The 17,609-nt window shown below is 38.0% G+C and overlaps 1 protein-coding gene across 4 annotated transcripts in view; it reads right to left on the bottom strand.

The window, feature by feature from the left end:
- STRN (striatin) overlaps positions 1 to 17,609 on the bottom strand; it is an 80,914-nt gene that overhangs the window by 48,858 nt on the left and 14,447 nt on the right. For all 4 annotated transcript variants that reach the window (XM_025197616.1, XM_025197615.1, XM_025197614.1 and 1 more), the window contains exons 2-5: positions 16,619 to 16,692; positions 12,779 to 12,857; positions 11,046 to 11,213; positions 2,516 to 2,651 (exon numbers count right to left, since the gene is read on the bottom strand). In XM_025197616.1, coding sequence (XP_025053401.1) covers positions 2,516 to 2,651; positions 11,046 to 11,213; positions 12,779 to 12,857; positions 16,619 to 16,692 — 457 coding nt within the window. The remainder of the gene's footprint in view (positions 1 to 2,515; positions 2,652 to 11,045; positions 11,214 to 12,778; positions 12,858 to 16,618; positions 16,693 to 17,609) is intronic.

Consider the following 17,609-nt stretch of genomic DNA (forward strand, 5'->3'; position numbering starts at 1 on the left):
GGGACTTGGCCCATGCGCCACGAGCGTTCAAATATTCCCACCAGTGGCTGTGCAATGACGTCGGCCAGTGCCTTCAGTACCCTCAGGTAGAGCTCATCCGGGCCTGCCGACTTAAAGGCATCCAGTTCTTCCAAGTGACTCTGCACCATCTCAGGGTCTACACATGGCAGTCTGGCGCCTTGCTGCTGCCTCTACAATCCCAGTGAGAGACTTGTCTTGCCCCTCACTTAGGAACACTGAGGCAAAGAACTCGGTGAGGAGTTCAGCCTTGTCCCCCCTGTCCGTCACCAATTGCTTCTGCCCATTTAGTAGGGGTTCTAATTCCTCCCTTGGCCTTCCTTTTACTCCCTATATATCTAAAAAACAATTTCTTGTTATCCTTTACTTGGGATGCCATCCTCAGCTCCATGGTAGCTTTGGCCCGTCTAACTGCCTCCCTACAAGGTGGGATGACAAGGTCAAACAGTCACAAACTTCTCCAAGCCCATTTCAGGCTGGACATAAGGAAGAATTTCTTTACAGTCCGAGCCCCCAAGGCCTGGAACAGATTGCCGCCACAGGTGGTGCAAGCACCTACTCTGGATTCCTTTGACAGTCAATTGGACATTTATCTTGCTGGGATCCTGTGACCTCAGCTGACTTCCTGCCCCTGGGGCAGGGGGCTGAACTCGATGATCTTCTGAGGTCCCTTCCAGACCTAATGTCTTTGAAAATCTATGAAATCTATGAAACTCATGGAAAGTAGAAGATGTCGGTTCAAATGCCACTCTGGCTAAGGAGGCAAAGAACCTGAGTCTCCCTCTCCCTCACAGTCACTCATTTCGGTTTTTGCCATGGTTTACAATTGTTTTTTGCAACCAATGCTTCAGGAATCTGTACCCAGTAGTGTGCCTTCTCAGATCTTTGAGCATGCTTACACAGCTGACTTTAAATGAATAAGTACTACTTACCAGCCTCAAGTTGGCTAGGAGGTGTTAATAAAATCTTTACATGATCTGGTGGGCATTCACAGGTCAACTCTAAAGTGATTATGCTTTTTCTTAGCAGGGAGGTCCTGGAAGTTAGTGATGGAGTCACTTTGGAATCCCCCAGGGCTCCACTGCATCTCCCTTTCTGTTCAATGTGTATATAAAGCTGCTGGGCAAGACTATTCAGAGATTTGGAGGGAGGTGCCATCAGTAAGCTGATGACACCCAGCTCTGCTTTTCTTCCTCATCTGACCCAGGCCCCACAGTCTCAGTCTCTTCCGAGTGTCTAGATACACATGGGCATTGGATGTGGATGATTTGGTTTCAGTTTCAGTCAAAACTGAAACCAGACAAGACAGATGGTGGTAGGCGGATTGCACAACTTGGCAGGAGATTGAGCACCTTTCAGAGAGGCTTTTCAGCTTCCCCTTGTCACTCACATTTGCAGTCTTGGGGAGCCCCTGTATCCTCTGCTGCACCTGGATGGAAGTTTAGGTGCCATTAGTGCTAAGAATATCTTCCATCAGCTTCATGGGGTGAGAAGACTGATCTTTTTTTTTTTCTAGATTCAGCTCTGGCAACAAACATCCATGCAACGTGCTCTACATGGGACTGTCCTTGAAGACTATCTGAAAGATGCAGCTGGTGCAAAATACAGTGATCTCCCTTTTGACAGGGTTGGGTTGCCAGGAGCACAACTTCATATGCTCCAGAGTCTGCATTGGACACCAAAAGCTTTTCAAGTAAAATTCAAGGTGCTGGTTTTGACTCATAAGGCCCTAATCAGTCTGGACCCTACATATCTAAAAGGACCAGCTTCTCTCTCATGTCCCATTGTGATCTCTGAAGAGAGCCGAGAGCAATTTCTTGCAAGTGCCATTAATGCGGTGAGTCGGCTTGATGAAAAGATGTGGGAAATTATTTTCACCAGTTGCTCCTTAACTCTAGAAATCCCTCTTTCTTGAGGTCCACCAGAGCCTGAACCTGGACATGTTAGATAGGCATCTAGCCGGGGTCATCTAAACCCAGCACTCTCTCCTGCCTAGGCAGGGGGTCGGACTCGATGATCTATTGAGGTCCCTTCCGACCCTAACATCTATGAATCTATTAATCTATTCTGGTTGCATTTAGCAACCAAAGGTAGGCTGGGATATTGGTTTGACGGGTTCTGTTTTATGCCGATGCCCAAATTTCTCCTTTAATTTGTTTTGTTCTCTTGTTCATTCTCCTGTTTTATAAGTTATTTTGTCCTCTCACTCTAAAAGCCATACATGCAACAAACAAATGGGGGAGCTGAATTTGGGTGTTAGGGACAATTTTCACGTTTTGAGGAAGCAAGCTTACCCATTAGGCATAAATAAATAGAATTCATTTGTTATGCCCCTGTTCTCATATTACCAACTAGACAGTCAGATGTGAGTGCATTTAACCATTTGCCGATACATACACATTTGGGGATGTACATCATGCAAATGTGCAGCTGTAAGGGATCACATTAAGCTCTTATCAATTCACCACAAGTTTTTCAATTGGATTTTTTGACCTACCGTTGAAGTATCAATGATTGTTTTCTCTCTTCCTTCAATGTCTTCTTCCTCATCTTCATCACTGAATTCTGCTGCTGCATTTTCAAGAAACTTGAAAGTCTCTAGCAGAGAGGCAGAGTCGGTCAATTCTGGTTTTCTGGTAACAAGAAAACAACAAAAAAAAAAGAATAATGATCATCTACAAAGTCTTTCTTGCATTCATCTGTTTTGCTTTTTAGTGACCAAGAACCCACAGGATAAAAATAAGTCAGTTGGTAAAATTGGACAATGATTATATATAATTATGTTTGTGGGCAAAACAATGTAATATTAACTGTAGGTTATTTTATTACACCCTCTAATTATACCATGCTTAGCTGCAATTCCCAACTCAGCTGCTTCAGTTTTTGATGTATTTTAAAGTAGCTTCCATCTGACAAAGACGCAGATGACAAACCAGTTTCAAAACAAGCACACTTGGTTGGCAACTGCAGTAGAGAGGACCAGGGTAGAATAAACCAAGGATACTAATCTAACTTCACATACACACAGAGGTACAGTAAGACTTCACTGTTATTTATGTCCTTCCATCTTACTAGGGAACAAAATATGCCAGTCTCCAAGCCTGTCAATCAGGCACATTTGAAAAGTGCTGAATTTGTTCCTGTAAAATACATTTAATGGAAAGCAAATGTTTAATTCTGTAAAACATATCTTTTACAAATGTTGCTTTTTCAGTTTTAGCAGAAATTCCAAGCGTCTCTAAAGCAGAAACGATAAGGGTTGCTATGTCAACAGCTGAAGAAGAATCCAAGCAGACAAAGTAATGTTGGTAAGCATACAGTTAAAGCAATAATAAAGGAATAAATGCAACCAATTTATGAGCCCTACATGGAACAAGAATCTGTACCAAAGTCAGACAGACTTCAGACAGACTCATACTGGGACAGAACTCCAAAGTTTTTGGTAGAAAAGCAAAAGAACAGGTAGAGACAAATGACAGAAGTTCTGCAGAGGAAGGAAACATGAAACCTAAATGGCCAAACCATCGAGCAATCTGCCTGCAACTCCTACAGCTAATACCCAAAGTTCTCTCTCTATTGGTAATCACATTTTTTTCCTACTGTTACTGTTACAGCTTAATATATTTCAGTTGTAGGGGTGTAGGTTGTAGCCGTGTTGGTCTGAGGACATAGGCTGACAAGGTTCTTTGGGTGAATCTGATATCTTTTATTAGACCAACTTAAATAGTTGGAAAACAATTTTAAGCAAGCTTTCGGGTTTAAAAATCCTTTGTCAGGCTGAGGAAGTCTGCAGTTGGTGTGTGCTCTTCCTGGATGAGCACACACCAACAGCAGAGACTTCCTCAGTCTGACGAAGGGTTTTTAAACCTGAAAACTTGCTTAAAATTTTTTCCAACTATTTAAGTTGGTCTAATAAAAGATATCAGATTCACCTAAAGAACCCTGTCTTCCTATATTTCAGTTAGCATTTTTGAGAAAAAATAGTGTGTCTTTGTGCATTTGATAACACTTTAAGGACAGTAACTTTTACAGTCACAGGATTATACTTTGCTGTTGGTATGGATCTTTCATATAGCAACAGGAAAAGAACATTTAATCTAAATAGGCGATTGTAAAAGCCAAGAAATTGGCAGGAGTACCTGAAATCACTTGTAATTCACACCAAAAAAAAAAACCCTTACCTGTTATACTAGAATACTAGGCGGAAAAGAAGTTGTAAGTAGTTGCAAAAATGAAACCAGAAGTTGAAAGCCGAGGTTGACGTGTGAAGTGAAGTCTTGAGAAAGATGCAAAGTTGATACAAAAGAATGACAGAGGCAGCCAAAAAAATAGGGAACTGCTGCACTATGGCAAAGAAGTGAATATGAGGCCTGGCTGGGGCCATGTCTTCCAACTACTTTCGCTGACTTTTTTCCTTTAAAATTATACCATGGCCTAGTATTGCATGAATACTTTTCTCCTTCAGAGCCAGGTAGCCCCCTGGATCTACTGCAGATATGACTAAACTGAAAGATTTCTTCTGAGTTGTATTTCATATGCTGCTTTAATAATTTCAGATTTGGAACAGGTTTAAATCCTACTTAGGCTAATAGACAATTTATCATCTCCCCAATTCTGACCTCTCAGTACTCCATACATAGCATTCATACGTAGCATAGCCTACACTTAGCCTTACTGGATAGCACCAGACTAGTCAGCTAAACCTTCATTTCCTGTTTCAAACTGCTGTATAAAACTACATGGCTCCAGATTAAAGAAAAAAAAAATTAATTGGTTTAGGATCTTTTTAGTTCAAAAAGTAACTCAAAAAGTTACCAACACAAAAAGGCTCTCAAGGTCTAAAATTTTAGAAGCCACATAGATCCAGGTTTGAACTGTGAAAAACATGGAAGTTATAGGGTAACACTCACTTCTGCATGTTAAAAGGTGATGCTACTGAGACGGCATACTGCAGATACTTTCCTTTGCTTCTCTAATATGATTTCATAATACATAATAAATTTAAATTCAAATATCTTAAACGGATGCTGAAGATAAATATTGTCTTTGTAATCACACCTCAGATTTTTCCATTTATTTGTCTTTCTATTTGCCCACCTTAGCTCTTGGAAGACTTCCTGTCCTTCCCCAAAATTAGTACACTATAAACTTCTCTTGAGACACAATGTCACAAAGCCATCAGTTTCTTTTCGTGGTGGGAAGGAAGACCATGAAGTGTTAGGTTGCGAGCAACTAATCTAACAATTAGTATCCAATACCAAAAGACAGATCGTCTTAAAATCAGATTTTATTGATAAAATTACAGAAGAAGAAAGAAAATCCACAACATAACCGTTAAAGAAAGGGCTCACTTTAACCTAACCAAAAAAATATGTATTTCTAGGGGATCAAAACAGAAGACTCTTTAGTGCACTAGAAACATTTCATGCCATAACCCAGGAAGGAAGGAGCATGTGCTAGCAAACTGTACCTGATACAGTCTCCCAAACCGTATCTGTGGACTCAGTCCTCATTTACTATCAAAAACTGGGTTGAGGCCATTATATCTAATACTGTCTTCTCATGGTATTAAAATTCTTATAACCACACAATGAGATCCAGGCCCTGTATTATGCAGCTTAACTGAAGATATGGAAATAAATAAAACATGTAATCACCATACGCAGTTATGTGCAAGGTAAAAACCACATTAGACAGGCCAAACAGTATTCACAATCTTTTTGAAAGTTTTGTTTTGAATTAGCACACCGTATGCAAGAAACAGGCAATGCACACTAAAACCAGGAAGTAACACTTACAAAATGGTTTAGATGCAATCTGCAAGTTTACCAACTGAAGAGACTTTCAGACTATACAATGTAATGTCCCAAGCATACATGCAAAGATAAGGCTGTTTGACTAGTTAGATCACTGCATCACAACAAATCAAACAAACTTTGTAAGAAACAACCCACTAGAACGCTTGGAGTAACTTACAAAAAGTTACTTCCTTATTAATGTCTCGTCTTCCCTGCCTTCCTCACCCCCATTTCATATCTTTCTGCTTCTTCCTCCAAGCCCATAAGAAACTCGTGTGAGGTTTCCAAGAACAAGCTGCAAGCCTTAAGTCATAGTTCTGTACCAGGGGCTTCTAAAGAGAAGCTGCTATCACTGGCTCCACTTCCCACTGGATTAATGAAAATGGGGCTTCAAGGAATAAGTGTCTCATAGCAAGGTGTTGCTTTTTACTTCAATTATTATTCAGAGATCAGCTATAAGGAACAAGGGCAACAGTGTTCCTTGTAGAAGCCATGCATAAATGCATTTGTTGTTAATCCCTACTTTATTTTGTAGCTCTGCTTAGGACAGGGCAAGAGACAACCAAGGATAAATAAAGAAAGGGAAGGAAGAGGGGGGGGGAGGGGAAAGAAGTGATTTTAAAAAAAACTCAACTAGATTTCCAATTTTTAATTCATTATGCATGTCTAATACACACACGGTTTGGAAATTATTTTCTTTTGCAGATCAGTAGTACCAAAATTTGAAAGGTTTAATTTCTTTAATAAACCATTTTATAAGCAAGGAGACGCACAACACTACATACATCCATCAGCCAGTAGGCACAGAGCAGTTTGATTAAATGTGTAAGTGTCAAGAGGATTTACGGATGCATGAGAGTTATTCAGGTAATCTGTTTTTGAAGTAGAATGATGGTCACTTGCTTAAGTCTTCATTGGAATGGTTTGTTTAACTCTAGAAATTAAAGCCTTAAGAAACGTTTCATTATAAGCTTGATAAGAAGTAGGAGCATAACCCATTACATTTTTAACTGAGGTTTCTTTTCTTACGTGCAAGAAATGCAAGCAAAATCAAACAGTACAATAAAAGGAGTAGTTCATTTTTAAAGGAAGACTGAGTATAACCCAGTTGGCCTTAAATTTTTCTTATTTTTTTTTTCACTTTAATTTAAAAAATGTTAAACTGTTGGAATGAACTTTCACTGGCCATTTAACTACAGCTTCTAATCTCTGAGTCCCTTTATCAAATACTAACCATAATAAATTATTTTGGTAATATATATTTTATTCCTTTTTCCATTTCCATTTTGTTTCATTATGATGTCTATTTCTGTCCACATCAAATAAATACCTCAGAGATTAATACAGATTGACCAGGACTCAATTAAAGGAAGGAACCAATTAAAAATGAGGTTAATGCATTAAATTAAAAATTCTTTCACATCACATAAGATCATGTTGTATTTGGTTGAGACAGTTTTCATTCATTTGTGTTTACAACATACATCATTTAATGGAAAAAAAAAGCAGCCATTCCTCTCACTGCAGGCTTTCCCCCACCAACTTTTCAGTTGGTCTAATAAAAGACATCACATTTACCCAAATAACCTTGTCTGCCTATTACAGGCATTTTGGAATTTTACATTATTAGAAAGTTAATTTTTAGTATTTATTTCTGAATTCATTCATGCCAAGGAGTGGTACTTATCTTTTGTAATGCAAGTGACTTGATCTGAAGAAAGTGAATATAGATCCCCTTTAAAATACCATGAGACAAGTAGGAAGAGGATTAAATCAAATGTCAAGTGACCAAAATAATGTTTTCATCTATGGAATCAAAATCTTCCAGGAACACTCCAAATCCACATGGTGCTCTTGAATGTTAAAGTTTTCATGAGGTTCTGTACATTAGCAGATACAAACGTGTCAAAATACAGGTACCTGGCTATATGCGCAGTGGCTACTAATACACAGCGATCAAGTTGCTTTAACTAAGAAAGAGCAGGTTTAACTTAATTTTAGTTTTTGAAACTGGCATTATTGTCAGAAAAAAGGACAAAGCGAGTATTGAGCTTAGAGAAAACAGCCTTGTAGACCACACCATTCTTGGAAATCCAACTTCATGTGGTTAGGAAGATGAAACCAGCCAGCATTACAGCTTTCTGAAGTACTGAGAACCTCATAGATCGAGTTAAGCATTTTAGAGTAAAAAAAAAAAGAAGCAAGCAACTATCTTCCTATTAGCACTACAGTAGAAATGCTGCTTATTACTCCCCACCCACATGGGCAAGCTGAACATCTGCCTCCTATCAGAGTCCCAAGAATTCCCAGCTGCTCCTCAATCCCTAAGGAAAGGCAAGTACTTAGAGCCAATACTATGGTGCTGAATGTCAGAATGCTAGGTCTTTAATGCAAGTATGGCAAGATATGGCACAAGAGAGGGGCAACTCCCTCTCTATTTATTTTTTTAAGTGTACCTACCAGTTTGTCTCTCTTCCTCCTTCCCTTATTCTCCACCCACAAGATTTTTCTTTCCTCATTTGCCTTAATTGCTTGCCTGTTCTTCTAGCCATTTTCATTTGTTCTTACTTTGCCACAGCACCACTCCTCTTCTTCTACTATTGCAATGATGGCATGCCCTCTTGTTCAGTGCTGCTCCTGGTGCCTCCCAGCTCAAGTTCATTCTGGCTTTAGTATTCTCCATCCACACTCCATATACTGTGGAAGTGGGAAGGAAACAACAGCTGAATCAATTTCCCACTTTTGGGGGAAGCAAGTAGTTTGGGACTAATAGAACATCTCTCTGAGTGCTCTGATCCTCCCTATGGGCCAGTGGACTGTGGGATAGGCATTTAAATTCATCCCACATCTGCCTTAAGTTTAGGCATATTACAATTTTCACTTCTTAGAGGCTGTGCTGCTTGGGTGTGGGGATTGGCAGTGTTAAGTCTCTAAAGGCTGAGCAAGCATTTGGACTGGAATTGGCACATCCTGTTTGTCCTGAATCTCCAGCATCTACTTGGCTCAGGTGCTCTCTCTAGTAGAGGTTGCAAAAGCAAACAGGCCCTACAATCCACATGGACTAACCAAAGGGTAACACCTTATCTGGGGCAGAAACCCCTCAGACAACTGATGACAAACCTCCTCCCCTCATTGTTGTCTGGTCTCCAACCTGACTCTGTTGTAAGCAAATGACAATGTGGCTAGAAGAAGGCAGAAGGTGAGATATCATATAGCACCAGTCAGGAATTACAAAATTCTGCAGTATTCACTAGTCCAAAAGGCATGAGCAGTCTTTTGCCTGGAGACATATGGAATACCTCCTGCACCAATAGGCACAGGATGGTGGCTGAACTACAAGTATCCAAAATATTCACAACACAGAAGACCAATTTTTCACTCATCACTGCAAAAAATTCTCTTCAATCTTTCAGTAAAAACCAGACTTCCCTTGCTTCCAAAGAAACACAAGCCAGCCGGTTTGAACTAAGATCAAGAGACGCATGATAAACTGTGAGCACTGAGACAATATTGAAAAAATGTCAGAAAACTCCACTTAGAAATTCCTCTACTGCAAAAGCTTAGGATGTATAGACCAGCTGAACCAGAAAGTTTAGTTGTGTACCATACATATCAAACATTCAGGTGCTCAGCTAAACATTTTCTGCAGCTTTCTGCAGTGTATCGCAAGTGAGCCGAGAACAAAAAGTTCTTCAAAGAGGACGTACATTAACATCAGACTGCAATGGCAAATCTTGTAGAATGACAATATTCAGTCAAACATGATATTACTGAGCAGCCACATCCAGAATCAGCCTGCAAATCTAAAATGTCAACTTTATTTATATCAGATCTAGCACTACCTAAAACAAAAGCTCATGGAAGAAGTATTACACCACAATATGCATAACCATTAGATGGAGGTCAGAACTGATTTGATGAAGGAGCCCAGACAAATTATCTGTCATTAGCTCCAAGGGTCATCGCCTCTCAGCCTTAACAGGTCTCTACAAATTTGCTGACTCAATTCCATTCCCCATGCAAAACACCCATCACATAACCTCACTATCTCTAGCCATCTTCAATTAAAAAAGAAAAATTAAAAATGACAACACGTACACATAGGAATTCCCACTCTGACTGTAAAAAGGACAGGCTTCTCCCATTTTTTACCCAATACAGATACCATCCCCTTCCAGCCTGAAGGGTGCACCCAAATTCCCCATCTCACAACCTAACTTGATGTATATAATTAGCTCCCGTTCATTGGGTAATCTTCCTAAACACAGACCAGCTGCTTTACTGGCTTGGATTACTGTAATGAATTCTCTTCAGATTAGGAAGCGTCACAAAGCAACACTGTGCCTTGGAATATAGTGGGAACTACAGTCTCTGCTACATTTAAACTGTACTTGCTTTTGAAACAAGAGGCAGAGTCAAAGATTAAACTCCTTGTTGGCAATGGTGCTGCCTACTGAAGTAAAACTCTTACTCTTTCTTTAAATCTATCACTTTATAAACTATTGTATTTAAATCAGCAGCCACAAACTAATTTTGCTGGAATGTCTAAAAGCAAGCTTTCAGAAGCATTTTAACTGTAATAAGTTTCTTATAGAAAGAGGAAAACAATTTAATAGCTGAAGCATACACTTTATTTTATTCTGTCTGCCATCTTTGTGATGGTATCAGAAATATCAAGAAAGTGACAGGCATGCACATGTGGAAGCTACCAGCATTCTCACGTATTTATTAACATAAATGTCAGCAGCGAAGTTGAGGATTTATAAAAGTTGGAAGCTAGTTATGCATATTACAAACATTTCTAGATGCTGTAAAATCCTTCACCTTATACAGATTATTTAGTCATCATATATGGCATCTTATACCATAATATCGAAGACTATATTACAATTTTGAGAGTATTAGCAAGCCAAAGGAAAATTCTGTTGGCCCAGCAATTGACATATTCCTTTCAGCATTTAAAGAACATAACCTTAAAGTCTTAATCTCCTCTAGTGTCACTTAACTGAAATAATAAATTACTTCTTTATGGAAATTTTCAATAATTAAAGTGTGGCTTCCACGTTAATACTTAACTGTTTAAAAATTAAGTTGGCTAGAAATATTCAGTCAGTTTGGAATCTAAAAAGAAAAGTCATAAAAATCTTTCATGTGAATAAAATCTTTCACAAACAAATAATGATTTACACACACATTAAAAAGGTAACATTTGTCATGTCCAGAACTTACCCAATCATTACGTTTTCTTTAATCTGGGCCTCTGTGCCATTTACCATTGGCTCTTGGTTTTTGTTATTTTCTCGGTCTGAGGCATCATTCGAAAGGCCCAACAAAGCTCGCACACGTTTTGACTTCACATCCAGTATTGTATCCGTGTAACCCACTTCCTGTAGATACCTGTAGGAGTAGAACTCATGCTAGACTTCCATGCAGATCTGTGTAATCTATATGATTATTTAAATCATTATATAAAAGATTCTCCCTAAACTCCCCTCCGGTACAATGCTTAGCAAAGTATGGTGCTGTGCTAATGAAACATTATAATAAATTGTCTTGTACCAGCTGCAGAGGGAATCGTTTCTTGTAGTACCAGCCTGTACAGTCACTGAGAAAAAATCAAAGAGCCTAGTAGTCAGAGGTTATACAATACGTTATTCATTGCATTTACCAAGATAGACAGAAAAAGAACTATGAATAAACTGTAAATGATTTTTAATTTAAAATAACCCCAAACCATTTCATACACAGTATAGCTATGTTGTTCTTTATAGGAATTTCATGAACATCTAAAGTAAAATTTAAAAAATCTAACTTAAAATCTGTCCCCTAGATACCCGTTACACAAAGCCTGTACATACCTACTGTGACAATTTCCTACACTCTGACTCTAGTTATGACAGTACAAACAACTGTTTTTATGATAAAATATGTATATACACATTTGGTAGTACCCAACTGTTTTGTTAAACTGGAACATCCATGCAGAATGTGAATTTGGCTCATTTACATAAAGAAGTGACAGCTAAGGCTTAAATGGTTCATTGAGCCTTGGAGTCAGAATATCCGAAGTGTAAAGCTGGCTGACATGGATATGCAGATAGGTAATCAAGTTAATCTGAAGTCAAGCAGAAGACAAGGTAGATATGCACCTTATAGGGTAACTAAGTAAGATATATGGATATGTGGCACAGCCTTGTGCAAATCCCTTAATCTCTCAGCCCTGAATCTGTAAAATAGGTTTAAAATACACATTCTGGGTAAAATACACATTCTTTGACCGCAGATTTGGGGATTTAACACAGAACGTGTCTTTTCCGATATAACTGGATGGCAATAGGACATGAAGGGAGTTCAACACATACCTGCCCATAGGAAACTGCTTCTGAGCATGCACAATGAACCAAGTCCAACTATGTAGCATGAAAAATAATTGCATTTACTAACTTAGGTGTCTAGGAGGTATGTGAGTAGCACTAAGATCTGGGCTTTACACACTTGCACACCATGTATATACAACAGATGGACTCAGACATGGACCAAGTAAGACTGTTTCATGGATGTGTTAAGAGTTAGTCAAAATTAGAAAAAAAATGTGTAAACGTGAAAAAACCTGAAATGTAAAAGTTGTTCTTATTTCATATGGTTCTAGAAGGAATAATCTTATCTCTTGAATTTTTGCTAAATTTTTTAAGGGAAAAATAAATTTTAAAATTTCTCTAACCTCTTTTCCCTGTTAACCTTCCTACAACACCCATCAAAAACAGTTTGTTTCAAACTGTGAAACTTACCAACACTTCTAAAAAACTTTCTATGCTGTAATAGCCCTTCCAGAGAAGGTTAAGCGCTCACACTGACTTTTCAGGAAAGAAAATCAGATGGAAATATTAAAATACAGTAGTCAGATTCAATATTGAAACCTTTTGGTCTAGCTCCCATCTTTGAAGGTTAATTGTGACACTTACTGTCTCAGCAGCTGCCGCCCTTGTTTCCAAATTAGCTGACTATTTTGTTGTGGCTGAACCTCTGTTTCATTCCCTTCATCTGGAAAAGATTGCTTCATTAGAAAATGTTTTCCCATTTTGTATTTAAAAGAGGATTTGAGTTTAATTTAAGAGCAAGTCAGACTGAATTTCCACTTCAACATTAAAAACACAGTTCAAAGAACTTTAAGGCTGACTTCCTTTCCTTTTTTCTGTGTCCTTGTTACAAGCGATTTAGCAGAATTCACAGATTTGTTGGAATCTGACAGGACACACTATGAGCACTTCTGCTATGGTCTCGAACTTGTGACCCAACACCTGGGCTGTCAATTGTGTGCCTTAATACCCGTGCCACCCCAGCCCTTTAAGACTAATTCAAAGTAAAAAAAAAAAAAAAATCTAAATCTAAATACTATGGAACTGCTGTATCACTTGTACACTATAAAGACTGCCATCAGCACTCTTAAAACAAGTTATACTCGTCACATCACCTGCCTTATGGCTCGCACCTATCACGTCATCAATGTAAAACAAAAATCTCTAGATATACACGCTTTTGAAGAAAAAAATTTGAAAATCCTTTTCCAATTTCTTTTTCTTCAAAAGCATGTATATTTAGAGTTCTGTATTAGCATTAAGTGCCTCAATCAGAGTTTAAATTCATATAAAAGAAACTTTTGTGGTTTCACTGGTAACTGAATGGTGCATCAATCCTTACAATTTATTAAGGATTTCATCACACCGTTATGAACTGACATCAAGTTCCACCCATACTTTATTTTTTGTAGTGAAGGGGGAAAAAAAGATGCGACTGATTTTTGTTGATGTATGCAATTTTCTTCTGCCCATAGTTATTTCAAAATCTATTTAGCAAATTTTCAAATTTTTCATGCCCAAAGGTCTGGATCTAATGTTACTCTGTAAAAACCTGCAGACAAATTCCAATGTCTGTTCTACAAACCTTTAGGAAACAGAACATATTTAGAAGCTGGCTAAAGATCCTTATGCATGGCCAATCAGATAGATTTAATACATAAAACAATGGGTTGAATAAGCATGTGATGTTCAGGGATGGGCACTGACCTCTGTACCTAATTTAAGCTTATATTGCTCAAGTAAAAAAGTCCAGGTTTGTTATCTACTATTGCAAACTCATGACCTACTACTATATTGCTCAGCAGCTGAAGGAAGAACAGAGTAACACTGTAAAAATATAACTAGACAACCAAAAGTTTCTACCTTATAATCCCAGTTAACCACTGATTTGATATGCATCTTTGAGATTTCCATTTTCAAGAGTGGGATTAATACTTTTACTTACCAAAGGGACCAAGAATTAATTGACATTTATATAGCACTTATGTATAAAGTACTCCATCTGTATGTTAAGTACTTTGTGACCTTGAATCTATAAGTCTGTCCAGGAATAGCAATGAAAAAAAGTTTATACATTGTTTTCTGAAGACAGCTGGATCCACCCTACAACTATCAAAGCCTGTTATAGGTAAAAGACCATTAAACATCAAGACTGAAGAAAAGTTTGTGCTATATGACCACTCCTGAGACTGTAAGCTTTTCCTTTGGAGGCCACCTTGGTTAAATGTGAAGTATAAACACCCCAGAAGATAGAACTGTACTCTCCCCCCCACCCAGTAAATCCCATTATCCTTTACAGTTGAAAGTGAAGAAACTTGGACCACTGGCCAAATAGGTCAAATGAGGCTTTCAAGGGGATGTTGTGTAGAATGCAGAAAGTGGATTGTTCTGATTAAGAGTGCTTTCAGCAGAATTACTAGAGAATCTAAGATTTTAGACAGAAGCCAAATAACAGGGACTTTAGGTTGAAGTATTGTAAAGATTTGCCTCAATGTTCTTCCTACTTTTCAAGAGAAACATGTAGATAGGCACAGGGGTTTAGGTTGTAGCCGTGTTGGTCTAAGGACATAGGCAGACAAGGTTCCTTGGGTGAAATTGATATCTTTTATTAGACCAACCCAAATGGTTGGAGAATAGTTATTAAGCAAGCTTTCGGGTTCAAAAACCCTTCGTCAGGCTAAGGAAGCTTCAGCAGTTGGTGCGTGCTCTTCCAGGAAGAGAAACTTGCTTAGCCTGACAAAGGATTTTTGAACCCAAAAGCTTGCTTAATAACTATTCTCCAACCATTTGGGTTGGTCTAATAAAAGATATCAAATTCACCCAAGGAACCTTGTCTGCCTATGTAGATTGGCAAGCATCTAACGCAATAAAGACAACTATCATGGACTACAAGGGTTATTCTGATTAGGAGCTCAATTCTGATGGTACATGCTTATGGTGCAGAAACCTCTAATCTTTTGGCAGCTACAGGAAGAATGCAATGGGCTATTTCTCCAGTTCAGATAAGAGCACAATACCTTAACTTGTTAAGAAACAAGTTGCAATAAAGTTCAGAACTAAGGCATTTTATATATATTTAGGAAAAGACAAGTTGCATGCCAAATTTGACAAGCAGATGTTTTCAGACTCTTTTTAGCATACAGCTATGCAAGTCCGATCACCACAGCATATGCAGATATAACAACTGTGTCGCTAAACTGTTTACCTCTGGCTGATCCTACAGCGATGTAAATGCAGCAAGACCACTTTCACTTCAACCCTAATTCACTTCACTTGCCTACAGGGGTCAAAGTTAGGGAGATTTAACTCATTAGCTAAACAAGTCTTATCATGACGTCTTATCATAACATAAGATATAACAAGACTTAGCAAATCTAACAGTTGTAGTGTAATAACTGATGCATGCTCCTGTGCAGTAGCTACTACCCTTCCTCTTTTAAAGGGGCTAAAATGCAGTTTTGTCCATATCCTAGGACACATTTTCCTCAGCAAATGGCATGGCTGAGGTCTGCAGGGACCACGTTCATGTACGCTTTTTAGTTGTACCAGAGAACAATGTTTTAGAATCATTTCTCATTCCTTTTTCTTCTTGAGGACTTGATCCAAAATCTGGATCTTAGGTTAGAGACAAGAAAGGCCTTTTGAATAACGTTTGTTGTGCTGACCAAAACAAAAAGGAAATTTTAATTCTTCCTTTTCTTCAGCTTCCAAGTCATTCTATTTAGTTATACGAGAGGTCCATATTCTGGAGAAATGAATAATTAAACTATTATCCAGTGAGGAGATAATCCTCAGAGATCCAGTGAGGAGTTATTCAATACTAGCAGAGTGTTCGCTACTTGTTATATATTTTCCAGTTTTTATTAGTTTTATAAAAACCCAGTTATATCCATCTACACCTTTAATTTATCTCTAATTTGCATTTCTTTCAGTTTTTCTGGAAATCTGAAAAGATCGTAAATCAAGACAAAATGCATTATGCACCACATACTAATTATATTACATTGGTAATGCAAAATAATTCTTCCAAAATAATAAAGTTCCCAAGATACATTTCCCCCATACTTTTTGCCATGCCAGAATTTTCTTAGTTTAAAAAACAAAAACACCCAAGTAATTCAGAATTTAAATTTTAAAATGCATTTAATCTACAGTTTACGTTTTTACCCAAATTCATTTGATGGCCCTATTACAGAATATAGATAAAACTCATCAAACCCCCCACCCTGTAAAAAACCCACCCCAAGAAACTAATGTTTTAAAAACTACTTTGACAAACTACATTAACATCTAGCAACACAAAACATTCTATCTTGACTAGTCACCATGTGTCTATTCCATTTTTGTTTACTACTCTATCCAATTATCACCTAGCTATCTTTTACAAATTGTAGGTAAAATTACAAGAGAACTTTAAAAATAATTATTTCAACCTTAACTTCTTACCGGAATCATAGTTTGGAGGCTTCATATCTCCCTGATTCAGCTCTGTGCCATATTTTAATTTGTGGTATTTAGCTCTGAAAATAAAGAAACAAAAGAAACCAGGAAATCTATTAACACACTTAAGAAAAGTTTGTAGGTGCTGGGTTTTTTTGTTTGTTTTTTTTAAAAAACCACTTTGCCACCCACCCCAAAACAATCATCCAGATGATTTCAGATGAATTTAGGTATGTCCCTGTCCTATAACTTTACTTACTTGAGCATTCAAATAATGATAGATATTGGTAAAAAAAAAGTCAGTTACATGAGCATATGCATCAGACGCTAAAAAAGTATTCTTTGCTACAAGGAATGCATTCCTGTTGTTCCTGTGTTTCCACCATTTGTTCTCACTGTCACTCAGCTAAACGGAGGTCTCTGCCATCTACATCTATTTCAAAATATCAGTCGATGCTTACCATTCCTCCACTTTTACCATACATCTCTGGGGTCAATTAATCAGACACTGCAGCCAGTTTCACTAGCCCCACCCATGCTTCCTGCCAACAGCCTTAACACATTTGTGTTGAGACCAGTCCTGAAAAGAGGTCTATGACAATGTGTTAAAAGCCTCTAAACAGTCAGTAGTTGGTTCAGAGCTGGGTTCCCAAACCTGCTAAAACTCTGAATGGAATTGTTGGAAATACCATATAAAAGGTTCTGTAGCAACAAGCTCGACAGAACATACCAAAAAGGACTACTGGTTATAATATCTTGCTTTTGCAGGGCCAGTATCCAGGTACTCGGGCACACAAAAAACTACATTTCACTAGCATGACACAAGTATCACATGTGCATATCAAAGGTTATAGCAAAAAACGAAGACAATATATGCATCCTTCTAACCATTTTGGAAGTCAGAAAATAAATAGACTAAGACCTTTTTGGGGGGAGAGGGAGAAATCACATTAACTTTGTAGAAAAGGCTGAGAATCAAAATCAGATCTGCTTATTT

This window comes from Alligator sinensis, unplaced genomic scaffold (genome assembly GCF_000455745.1).
Source record: "Alligator sinensis unplaced genomic scaffold, ASM45574v1 scaffold489_1, whole genome shotgun sequence".
NCBI classification, from domain to species: domain Eukaryota; kingdom Metazoa; phylum Chordata; order Crocodylia; family Alligatoridae; genus Alligator; species Alligator sinensis.